General features: G+C 40.1%; 1 protein-coding gene across 4 annotated transcripts in view; it reads right to left on the bottom strand.

Moving 5' to 3' along the window:
• The window catches only part of zc3h18 (zinc finger CCCH-type containing 18), a 29,799-nt gene extending 17,602 nt beyond the window's left edge, over positions 1-12,197 (bottom strand). For all 4 annotated transcript variants that reach the window (XM_061036396.1, XM_061036397.1, XM_061036399.1 and 1 more), the window contains exons 1-9: positions 12,007-12,197; positions 10,348-11,330; positions 8,050-8,134; positions 6,317-6,465; positions 5,927-6,022; positions 4,693-4,835; positions 4,570-4,599; positions 3,848-3,962; positions 2,745-3,016 (exon numbers count right to left, since the gene is read on the bottom strand). In XM_061036396.1, the coding sequence (XP_060892379.1) occupies positions 2,745-3,016; positions 3,848-3,962; positions 4,570-4,599; positions 4,693-4,835; positions 5,927-6,022; positions 6,317-6,465; positions 8,050-8,134; positions 10,348-11,319 (1,862 nt within the window). In that variant the 5' untranslated portion in view covers positions 11,320-11,330; positions 12,007-12,197. The remainder of the gene's footprint in view (positions 1-2,744; positions 3,017-3,847; positions 3,963-4,569; positions 4,600-4,692; positions 4,836-5,926; positions 6,023-6,316; positions 6,466-8,049; positions 8,135-10,347; positions 11,331-12,006) is intronic.
• Between the last annotated feature and the right edge of the window lie 470 nt (positions 12,198-12,667).

Raw genomic sequence — 12,667 nt, 5'->3', positions numbered from 1 at the left:
ATGCAGTCATCAAGTAAACAGCTTAATTTGACTTCCACTTTAGTTTGGGATTCAAACGCTTTCTCTTTTTGATTACTTAGTAGTTCAAACAGGAAGGATTTCAATGTTGCCTCTGGTAGGAAATAAGGATTTACTATGAGTGATTTACATCACTCATCGTGGCTCAACACAAAAGCAAAGCATGGGTGTGACGCAGAATATCAGTCTGTTGTCTCTGAGGCTAGTTGGAACAAGACCTGTTTAACTTCCAATATTTCAAAATCACTGACTCTGGCTGAAGAAAAGGCTCTGACTGATGGACTGTCATCAGATTTGTCAGCTTTGAATCACACTGAGGAAGTGGTTTTATCATATGAACTTTTAACAATGGACAGATATGACAAATTATGTCCTGGTCACAGTTTCATGTTTCAGACTGACATGCATTGTTCACCTGTGACTTTTTTTGTGGAATTTTTTTTTCATGTTTTCTTTTCAATAGATAGGCATGGCTTCACTGCATGGATGTGGTGCTGCAGACCACATTCCCCCTCTCTGGTAAATCTGAAGCCCGTGGTTGTCAGACTTTTTGGCAGAAGGTGTTGCTGAAAAAGCATTCTTTATTTTCGTAGGTGTATGCTTTAACTGGACAAGAGCACACCTATGACTGACAGGTGATTTTTATGCATCTGCAGTAAAATGTAATAAATTATGGGACAGCAGCTTTGAAAGTCATGAAATTCAGTCATTAAGCAAAAGGCTGAGTTTGACTTCAACATTAATTACATCGTTTTTTTACTTTGACCGTCAAATACTTTATTTTTTATGATCTTGGTTTTTATGCAACAATTTGTCATGGATGTCTGTATTTTTCAAAGGGAAACTTATTTCATTTAAATAATACAATGCTCATGCATGCATGAATGTTAAATGTCACATTCCAACAGATTTAAAGCATCATCATAAACATGGGAGTCTGATGATTGAAGTTCACCTCTGCCTAAGCTTTACTCTCACCATAAAGAGTTATGAATGCATCAGATTTTAACAGAACGAGGGGATTCTCTTCTTTTCCTCATTTTTATTGCAGCTGGAAACAGTTTGTTTGTTTATGAGTTGATACACTATAAACATAAGCCTTTTGTCAATATCATCCCCAGACCTGGCCGTTTCCATGATGATACTGACGGAATCATGACTGTAGAGTTATGGAATCATGACCTAATATAATGGTAGGGGAAAGACTGCACTCCACAGGTGTGATGCAAGAGCAAACAGATGGCGTCATCAGATTACACCATAGGCCAGCTAAAAAAATAGAATCACAACATAGGTATGCTATTTTTAGCACTTACCGGTAATATCCATCCCTGTCAACAGAATCCCCATTTGAGGAAAATTTAAAAGAGGAAGTAAGCCGAATATGATGCTTGCAGAGCGTCATTACATTTAATGAATCAGCCTGAGGCTGTCTGACAGAGCTGCAGAAAGACAAGGAACCAGTGAGTTGAGAAAAAGAGGATCTTTGCTTGTAGCACACCTACAAAGCAATACCAATTGCTCAGCCACAGAGGCAGTTAAACAAAAGTAGCGTTAAATAGTGATTTGTCTCACACGCTCCAAATGGCACTGCTTCCTCCTCGTGTTAGAGCTGGTGTCAGTGTTTACAGTGAAAGTGAATTGTTGCTCAGCAATCAGGTGAACTTGTATTCTTTCCTTTCCAAGTTTCAGCAAATAACAGCTTGCAGCTCGCTTGCATCCGTCTCTTTCTGTCTGTCTGGGGCTATAACATAGCCTATGTTCTGGAATGGATTTGCATCTCCATTACAACAGATCTACCTGAGGTGTGTTTAAACTCATTGCTCTCTTGTCTTAAGTCTGAAATGGTTAAATGAAGCTGACTGTGACTAAGGGTAAGAGGAGCGGCTGTAAATACTAAAACTCCCTTGAACCAACATTGCAGGACAGAAACTGAACCTTAAACCATGCAGAACCTGTTGCAAGTTACTGAGAGCTGAACATATAATAACATCTTTCTCTAGTATCAAGTGAATTTGTGTTTATACGTGTGATCCCTTGCAATACCGCGATATAATACCATTACCACAAAAAGAACGACAACCTTGATAAAGATCTGCGGTCATATCACCCACCACTACAAAATGATGTGAGGGTGCTGAATATTAAATAAACCATGATTAAAACCTTTTATACTTAGTGATGTAATGGGAATTATCCCACCTTGTCATCCTCATAATCATGACATCATAAGTAACATTGTCTCTCATGTCACATTATACTGTACATTGTGATGAACACTGTCAGTGTTTCCCCTAGGTTGACAGCGTTGGGGGGGTGGGGACACGCCGACACAAACACTTGAAGGAATCTTGGTGTTTATGCGTTACTTTTAATGACAGCTGTCCTGTCAGCCCAAAAATAAATCTTAAAAGGGACCTTCGGGGGGGGGGGGGGGGGGGTTCATTTGTACTGTACATTGTGATGAACACTGTGTGATCATGTGTACTGTACATTGTGATGAACACTGTGTGATCATGTGTACTGTACATTGTGATGAACACTGTGTGATCATGTGTACTGTACATTGTGATGAACACTGTGTGATCATGTGTACTGTACATTTTGATGAACACTGTGTGATCATGTGTACTGTACATTGTGATGAACACTGTGTGATCATGTGTACTGTACATTGTGACCAATACTTTGTCCTTTGACATCAAAAACCAACATGTGTGACTTACTTTGGCGGCATGCTTAGAGGTGAGCGCGGTTTCATTTTTTCCTCCTCTTTCTTCTCCCTTGCATCTCGAGGAGGACGCACCCTCGGCCTCTCCTTATCGTCACGCTTCAACCGGTCTCTCTCCCACTCCTCTTTCCGCCGGATCCTCTCCTTCTCACGCTCACGCTCCCTCTCTCTCTCTCTTTCTCTCTGTCGGCGCTCCCTCTCACGGTGATCTCTCTCCCTCTCTCTGTCCCGGTGCCGCTCACGGGGGTCTCGCTCACGTTCGCGATCCTGTTGAGATCGATATGATCAGTTGTGTTGCAAGAAATGCCAAATATTGAGCTTTTTACTTTGACGGAATCCGGCTTATCTGCTAATGTAAAAAGACCACAATGTGTTAGTCCTTCTCACTATACTATTTGACTTTTCTATCAACGAGGGAACTCTGGAGAGTCATGAGTGAGATTACATAAGGGCATCATGAAGGTGTCTGTCTGTGGTAGGTAGACAGACATATGTAAACATGTAGTTCATTCCTGCGGGGCTGTGCAAGGGGTGTCAGTGTTATTTGTTCTTTAAAACAGCAACAACATGAAACAATAATAAAATAACATGTAATTATTGAACTGTTTTTCTTCTTTTTGCTAACTTACAACCTCTCTGCTTCCATTCTCTGGCTTGCTGGACCATCATGGCTCTCTCTCCCTGCATTTGGCATACATTGAATTGCATGTCCACTAGGGGGGGCAAATCACCAATATTTAATTCACAGTACTTTTTGATATACGCAGTGACTATCATACCTAGGTACTTCAGACCTAGATGGAATACTCCTTTAGCCTCAAATTAACATGAACTCATTCAATACATGATTGCACCTCTTTTCAGCCTCTTTGTAATGTCAGTTATTATATTTTAAGAAAAAGGTAAAGCAACAGATTTGTTTATTGGCCCAGAATAAAATGTTGTACATGAATTTTGAAAGAAAAGTATTTCCCATGATATAAGTTAATTGATTATTGTAATGTAATTCATTCTCATTGTTGAACAAATGTTTATCAAAGAATCAGAAATTATAGAAAGTAGAAGACCACTGTCTAATCAGATGCAATGGATACTTACAGGGTAGGGGTAGGGAAGAGGGGCTTCTGTGTACTGCACTCTGAAGTTTTCATACTGCCCCCCTCGCCATAGGGCCTCCATTTCGTAGTCAAAGTATGGATCAGCATAAGGGTCGCTTAAGAGGAAGACACATTTCTTTTAATAATACGTCACAAATGGTAATTTAGATGTTTATGGAGCACACGGGGCAATATAAGCTTCAACACGCTGCCATAAAACATGACATTTCATGAGAAGATGCAAAGTGGGCTGACCGCGTTTATATTATGTTGACTTTTTTGCTGTCAGTTAGAAAAACAAAAACAACACAGATAAACATGGGTTTTATTTTGTTAATTATTTTAACAATTTGAGAAAGGATAATCTCACTTAGATTAGGAAATTTCTAATCCACGTGAGATCACTCAGTCCAAGTATTCCAAGATTACTTTCATCTATGACAAGATGCATGTACCAAAAAAGTTCTGGATTCATGAGAAATGGTCCGGACACTCGTGACAGAGATGTTGAGCTATTCAACAGTTGCTGTAAAAACAACTCTCCTGTTTGCACAAATGAAGATTGACTTTCTTACATGTACGGTAAATGTTAATGTGTATGTGAAGTGTGTTACTGGAGGATGCCTCTAGAGGGCGCACAAGAGAGCCGTACCCATAGCTAACAGTAAATATGTGTCCACCTTACAGGGTTTCATAAAAGTTATTTCAGTTTGTCCAACTTACCCGTATGCAGGGTCCCTGAATTCCATTTCACTGAAAGAGAGAAACAGAATCGTTTAAAGATTCAGTGTCTTGTGTGTTCTAGTTTCCACTGATGACTTTAGTGTTCATGGGAATGGGTCATACTCTCTGATGATGCGGTAGCTGCGTTCTCTAAAGAACTCGTTCTCTTTGTCAAATTCTCTCTCGTCCTCTCCGATGGTCACGTTGAAGCGCTTCTCCTCAAAGTCGGGCTCCTGCTCCTTACGGATAGTGGCCTTCTTCAGCACCTACGGGACACAGAATTAAAAAGACTAATTAGTTTCAACTCTGATGTAAAGGAGCAAAAAGGATTCATGCCACATGTTTCTTTCTCTGTCATAATGATCCCTACTTTACTTATTGTATTCAAACACTGTGATCAAAACATAGATTGTAAGAACTGACAGGGATACATTTCACTGTGATTGTATAGAAAATGATTGCTTGCAACACTTTGACTGATTGTTTGACGTGAAGAGTGGTTTATGTTTAACTATTTCTGGATTCTGCACTCTGCTGCTCTGATGACAAGGTGTTTCGTTTGTCGGAGGTAAAAGGAGGAAATCACAACAAGTCTCCTCATATTAAGAGCTGCAGCTTTGTGGAAGGACTGGTTCTGTAAGCTCTAGCAGAAGGACAGTAAAAATACTGTGGTTTGAATCTGAGGCAATATTGCCCACCATTAAGTCCCACGCACACTATGCAGAATGACTGCTGTATCATAAGATAGAAGTTAAGGCTTTCATTTTTTATTCGAAGGTCGCACATTCATTCTAACATGGAGGAGAAGGTTGAAACTGTAATGAGCCATTCAAATTCAAAATATAGTCTATCAGCGCACCAGGCCGTCTCATGTAGTTTGCAGTTTGAGCCACTAGTGGGCGCCCTCAGTGTAACTTGACCATTGCATGCACTATTGACCTCAGTAAATGAAGACTGTAATGTTGTGGCAAAAGCAAGAGGCCAGGGAGTGACTGAGGAGATGTACACTCACATGAGGGAGACTGGTCTTTCTGCAGACAGCAGCCCACTGACACAGGGTCGCTACAAACCCACAAACATTTGTGTGTACTGCGAATCTCTGTGCGCTTTGAATGGTAGTTCTATTCAGAGGGTAATATTGTGAATAAATAGAGAGCTGCACTCGATCCCAATCAAGTTACGAGACTTGTGTTTCTGGTGAATAATATATATTAAAAGAAATCACTCCTTTTAGATTGTCAACACTCGTTGGTTTTAGGCTCATTATTGCAACGGTAAAGTTAGTTTAAATGTTTTGTGTCTGTGAAGGGCGCCCGGGGGGTCAAATGTGTCAAGAAGTGGCATTGGAAGGGTTTACCTCTTTGGCATGCCGTAATCCTCTTTCCCAGGCACTCTCTACAGGAGGCTCCACTGGAGGAGGGGGGGGAGGAAGCTCCTCTACGGCAGGTGCAGCCTAAAGCAGTGAAAAATACATTTGTCTACAGATGCTCACAGACAGATTACATGCCAAAGAAACAATGTCAATAGAATTTCTGACAGTACAGTTCCAGATGCATGGCATTTCGTTCATTCATTTTATTTCTGATCTATTAGTATTTACTCCTGTAACAATATAACAGTTTTTACACATTTTCCTCCAAAAACAAAAGCAAAGATATCATACATAATTTTTTACTGTTTACATAGTGCATAAAAAAATGTCTTTATTAGTGTTACAAAAATGCAGCCCTGTGAGAGACAGACTTACCCAGGGGTTATTGGGGATGAGTGGGTGTGGTCCTCCTGGAGGCGCTCCGTTAGGTGAGAACGGGTCTGGCTTACTGATGAGAGAATAGTTACCTTTGTCATTGACACCAGGGTGGATGAACCGACAGTTCATACCCCATGTGCAATTTCCTGTACAAAGAAAAAAAAAAGAAAGTGTTTTAAAATCAATTGCAGGCAGCTGATGACACAGAAAATGTATACAGTCAAAAAACGTTTCTTTTTTTTTCACGAGTAGTACTTGCATTACTGGGGGTTTCTGATATTTACTATCCTGCGACTAGTTTTTTAGTAATATCGGATTTAAATGACTAAATGGTGCAAAAGCTTTTTTTTTTATTTCATCAGTAAATCATGAGCTGGCTGCCACTGAAGTTGTTAGAGGGCTGGACTGTCATCTCTGGGGGGACATTTTTACTTCTACTTAAAGTGCTAGTTTTTGCTACAGACAGGCTCAGATTTGTATTCTTATTGCATGACAGAAAACAATGAATTCCTTCAAAGATTTGTTTGAAGTAAATATTGTTTTATTTCACCAGAAATAGGAGTTACATTTATCTGTTCAAAGCCACCAGACGCTTTGAATACAAATTGTCATTTTACATTGTAGAACACAGGAGTTACTGATCTACTGTGACCACTATCAGTTTGTTTGGTTGTGTTAATCTATAAACTTTAGCATTTGAAATGATAACTAAATATATGTTTCAATATGTATTAAAAATGACAAAACAAACCTACCGTTACTCAAAAGAGAAATAACTGACAAGCAACTCCTCAGTTTTGAAAACGAGAATTCTGTGTTTTTTTGCAGCTGTCTGCCAGAAGAATTTACTGAACACAATGTACCTTATAATACATTTAGACCCCAAAGTCTGTCAAAGGTATCAAAGGCATGTGGGAGAAATTATTATATCTATAATGCTTGCAACAATATGTTCTTCTGAGACAAATTAAATGTTCTACATAATATTGGAAGCAATGTTAAGGTATCAATAAAAACACTTCAGTTGGTGTTGTACCTATATTGATTGTTCTTGACTTAAAACTGGAAATAAATTCCACAATGGTGAAGCAAAATCTTCTTTTATATGGTATCCATTTAACTTAATTGAGTGCAAGACTTACAAAGGGAAGTAGAAAAACGATTTAGTCAGTACAACAGCTCCCCCTGCAGTTCAACATGCATCAGAACTGACTAACTTTCCTCACACACTGTTAAGGGATGAATACAAGATAAATAATGAGGACATAAGATTGTTATACATCTACAATTAAGAACACATAATGTATGATATGTGGGGTTCATTCACTGTTCAGGAGAGTTTGGGGTTTGATAAATTTGTAAAACCACACAGTCTAAACTAAAGTAATCCAATAATATGCAACAGCATTCTTTGTGTTTGTTCTTGAATCTCAGCACAAATCAAAACCTGGTTCATTTTTTGGGATCTGAGTCAAGGATTGCTCCAGAATTTAAAAAGTTACAGGTACTTGGTATCATCCTCTTTGAGAAAATACCAAAACAACTTCTAAAACTCACTGTGGAAAAAAGAAATGTCATAAAACAATACAAAAATGTTCCAGCCTTACCATCATTTGATCCATTATTTTTAAACAGCAAACATTATCTGACATAAATGACTGGAGCAACACATTCCACTGTGCTGATATATGTGTCCAGCCACATGGTGGTGCCTGCTCTTCACCACCTACCTTTTATGAAGAACCTGCAGATGGGACGGGGTCTTATCTTCCGGTCGGAGGGATCTTTAACTTCTCCCTCCTCCAGGTCATCATCCTGTACGCACAAAGAAAATCTATTTCATCACAGCCCTGGAGTTTGTTTTATAACCATTGTAATCACACAAAAAAGGGCCTGAAAGAGGAGTATGCCACTTCCCAAGCGAAAGATGTGATCAAAAAAGACAAAGCGTAGCAAACTCTCGCCTATTTGCACAAACCTTTTTGCAGACAGGGGAAACTGGCTACGCAAGTGGCAAGGTGGTGAAATGAAGCTAGATTCAATGATAATGCCTCTCGTACATATGAGGCATACATATAGGAGGGTCATGTCTCTGTGGCAGGGACAGATGTCTCTAAACTGGAAGGCTGGCAGTTTTATACCCTCCCCTACAGTCCACATGTCAGTATCATTTGGCAAGAGACCAAATTCAAAATTGCTCCTGAAGGCATTAGCTAGATGTGTGTGAATGCATATGAATGGGTTTAGATATAACTGATGAACTCTTTGTATAGCAGTCCAGCCATCAGTGTATGAATGTGTGTGATAGGGTCAATGTGACATGTAGTGTAAAAGCAATGAAAGTAATGTTCACTTACATTTATGAGTGAAATGCACTCCAGGGGCAATAAAAACATTTAAAACAGTAGCAGGCTGAAGTGGTGGTGCCCAGTATTTGTTGTTAGAAACAGTATTTGTTTGACTTTTATTGAAATCATGCCAATCAATGTAAGAGTGCTTGAATGGCCTCAAAAGCTTGGGACATGAGATCATATCTTTACTGCAATTCAATCATTCAACAACTACAGTTTGTGTATTGATGAACAAAGCAAAAACACAATAACAGAAAAAGAGATCACCTTCCAAACTTATAGCCAAACACATCCCACTGATGTGAGGTTGTGTGAAAAACTAACCTCAACCTCAATTTTGCAAAAATCAACTGGATATTCTGCAGAGGGACACGTGGGACTAACAGCTATAAAACATTCATTGAGCTGCAGGTGTTAATTAGGGGATTATTTGCCGGGGTCAAAATCCAAAACTAGTAGCACAGAGGGTCAGGAAGAGAACTCCCGCTTTACTGCAAAGAGAGGAAGTTGTTGCCAAAATTGTCAAAAAGTCGGCATCCTGACTAGTCGGCTCCAAAATAACTAGTCGGTTGAACAAACTGATAATATTTTTGAAGGCTCCTAATCCAGGCTAAATGTTGTTACTAACGGGCCTTCTCTCATCCTGCTACTGCTCGGGTGTAAACCAGCACAGTGGACGGATGGAATCGAGATCTAGAAAATTAGGAGACAGTAGTATGCAGGCTAAGTGTGTTTTTACCTTGAGACACGTGGGCTGTTTGGAGCTTACATTTCTGTTAAACCTACTGGGAAATTAGTCGCTAGGAACATCTCTATTATGCAGATTATAAATTATTGGCGTCTCGGCTTGCAATCTCCTGAATGCTTGATCAATTTTAATTACTATTTATTTATGAAGAATACAGCCATAATAAACTGTAATATGAAATGAACTGTTGAATGAAATTTCTTTAAAAAATGGATAAGCCCATTGGCTCGTTGTGGCAAGCCCTGCAGCTCATGTTGAAATTTCCGAGACGCGTGCTGAGCAACTGACCAATAACGACAGAGCGGATCAGCAGACCAATCTGAGCAGACTTGGCCCACGTGAGGTCTAACAGTGGGGGCTCAGCAGAGTGCAGCTGATGGACTCAGAGCAGAAAGGGAGCAAGGAGGAGCAGTACATGAAAACAGACACTTTTTTCAGACTTTAGCTATTGTGAACATACAAAAGTAGGTACATAGATTAAATATACGAACCCCAAAAAGGGCATAATATGGGCTCTTTAAGCCATTGTAATGGCTGATCCTTAAGTCTTTTTGTTGAAGATATGATACTGATAGAGTTTGTTTTAAGGGATGAAATGACCATGAAATTTAAAAGGCATTTATATATTTTTTTAATTAAATGCTTTTCAATGTTCTTGGCATTTGATGTATATTTGTACATTTAAGGATCAAGCCCAAATAACTCATGTTGCATCCAGAAACAACTTTTATCCTTAAATTGTTAGTAAACAATATTCCTTATTAACGATCTGTTTCCTTCAGGCTTCTGTCATTATCAGGATACTCTTGAACTTCGCAGTCCTGTCACATTTTTTGCTAGTTAAAATAAAAGGCATCACTTTTTTCCCCAACATCACACAGCTCTACGCTTATTGTCTTGTAACGACAAGCAAAATAATGATCACTTACATCTATCTCTCCTTCATCAATCTCTCCATCATCCTCATCTTTCTTCTTGTCTCTGAAGGAATCTCTGCGTGCCCTCTCAGACCCTTTGGAGTCGTCTGTCCTCCTGAATTCACCGTCTTTCGGAGATGGAGGGAGAATTTTTTTCCTCTCCTTCTTCTTAATGCTTTTGTCCTCACGCTCCTCCTCTTCTTCTCCTTCCCCTTTTGTGTCTTCCTCATCTTCCTCTTCCTCATGACCAGGGATGCTGGGCTCTTCTGGGACCTCCTCATCGTAATCCAGTTCATGCTCATCTAGGTCCCTGGAAACAGATGCTGAGTCATCCTTCATTACCCTTATCGCAAGAGCTCTCCTTCTCTTTTCTTCCTCAGCTCTTATCCTTTCGTCCTCCTCTTCCTCCTCTGCTTTGCTTTTGTCTTCTTCCTCCTCATCACCCACCTCAGCTGACTCACGCTCTGTCGAGGTCTCCTTCTGGTAGTCCCTGTATTCTTCCTCCCCATCTTCTCCATCTTCTTCAGCAATGTAGCGCCTGCCCTGATCCGGCTCTGAGTCTGGAGACTGTGGGGTGTCAATCACTCCATCTTCTTGCTCGTCTCCGTCCTTGTCCTCCTCCCGATCCCCCTGTGTACCATCCTCATCCCCCTCCATCAGCAGAATGGTCCCATCCTCTTGTCCCATCCCTTCTGTTTCTTCTTGAGGCTCCTCATCTTCTGGGTCTGAGACAAAGTCAGGGACCACCTCATCTTCTTCCCTCTCTTCATCAAATTCCAAACCTGTTCCTCGGCTTTCCGCTACCTCATCATCGTCATCTTCGTCAGCCAACGCCTCATTGTCATCTTCGTGGACCATGTCACTATCTGAGATTACCCCGTCCTCGTCTTCATCGTGAGAATCCAGCAGGTCATTGTCAGAAAGGCCCTTCTCGTCCTCCTCAGGGGACTGAGGGGACTGGGTAGGGCTCTCAGGAGTATCCATTAGAGAATAATCTATTATAAAAACAGAAATAAAGTAAACAGTGACACAATGAAAATCTCCAAATAGATGTTAAATGACTTGAGAACACCAGTAATTTGACCTTACTATTAAGTAAACATAAATCATATTAAAAAGTTAAATAATAGTCTTGACAGCACCGAACATGAATGACAGATAACTTTACATGTTTGTAGAGATTTGTTAACTTCGGTTAACTGTTTCGGTGGAGAAGACCAAATGATGCTTATAAAACATTTTTTCTTCTGAAAGTTGGCGTCTGTAGAATACTGTATTCTTTAATGTTTGCTATTATTTTCCAGGTTTAAGTTAAATATTGTACATTAATAGCAGAACAACACCTGACAACACTACAAGTGAGCACAGACAGTATGACTTCTAACAGATTAGCTTAGCCGCGCTAGTTTGCATCAAGGCCCATAACTTAGCAACGTGAAGAGAGCAGGCTACAACCTACAACACCGTCTTCACCCACATGCAGAGCAGCATCCACCGACACAAACAAACACACTGGTTAGTCTAAATGCATATTAACCGACAGTAGCGTAAGCGCTGAGTGGACAAAGCAGCTAACTCGTCTGTCGTTCAATCAACAATGAAGCCTGTCCCGAAGCTAAGCTAACCTCTTAGCTACACTCATGCTACCAACTACTGCATGTTTTCATTTACCTTGTCGACCCGGACCTCTTTTAAGACGGCGCTGCTGCGTTAAGAACTTCGCCTCTCCCGCTTATATTGGTTTTAACAGTCTACAATAAATAATAAACGATTTAGTTTAACCGCTGTGGTGGAGAAAATAAAACATTAGGAACGGCACAGCGAGAGCGGCCATTACCTCGACGTCATCAAAAGACGACAGCCGAGGAGGGAAAAGGCCGCGCTGGAAATGAATAAGGACGGACCTGAGATCAGTGTGCAGGGCCAGATGTTGACTGCTGTTCTAATATTTACAGTCTATGCTGCTGTACCGACAAAGTCTGATTTGTGTTTAGTGACAGTGCAGTGGCGGCCTCACGAACAACCTCATCAATAACAATTAAATCATATAGTTGATACTTTACTATAGTCTACCATACTTTATTATACTATATATTACATTACCTTATAAAAAAAAAAGAAGTAGGCAAGGCCTTCTAAGTTAAATTATTTGATGAACTCCAGCAACATAAATCAAATTAATTAATCTGGTTTTAAAAATCACAGCACAGAGATATCACTAGAAAGATGCCCTCTGTTCTAGTATTAGCTACTTGACCTGAGTGAAGCATTTCATACGCTACAGAACTTTTCAACAGACTCCTTAAAGTCATTGGCATATCTGATACTGTTT

Source organism: Labrus mixtus, chromosome 4 (genome assembly GCF_963584025.1).
Source record: "Labrus mixtus chromosome 4, fLabMix1.1, whole genome shotgun sequence".
Classification (NCBI taxonomy): Eukaryota; Metazoa; Chordata; class Actinopteri; order Labriformes; family Labridae; genus Labrus; species Labrus mixtus.
Note: the sequence above shows the minus strand (reverse complement) of the source record. Positions and strands in the feature narration are given on the sequence as shown.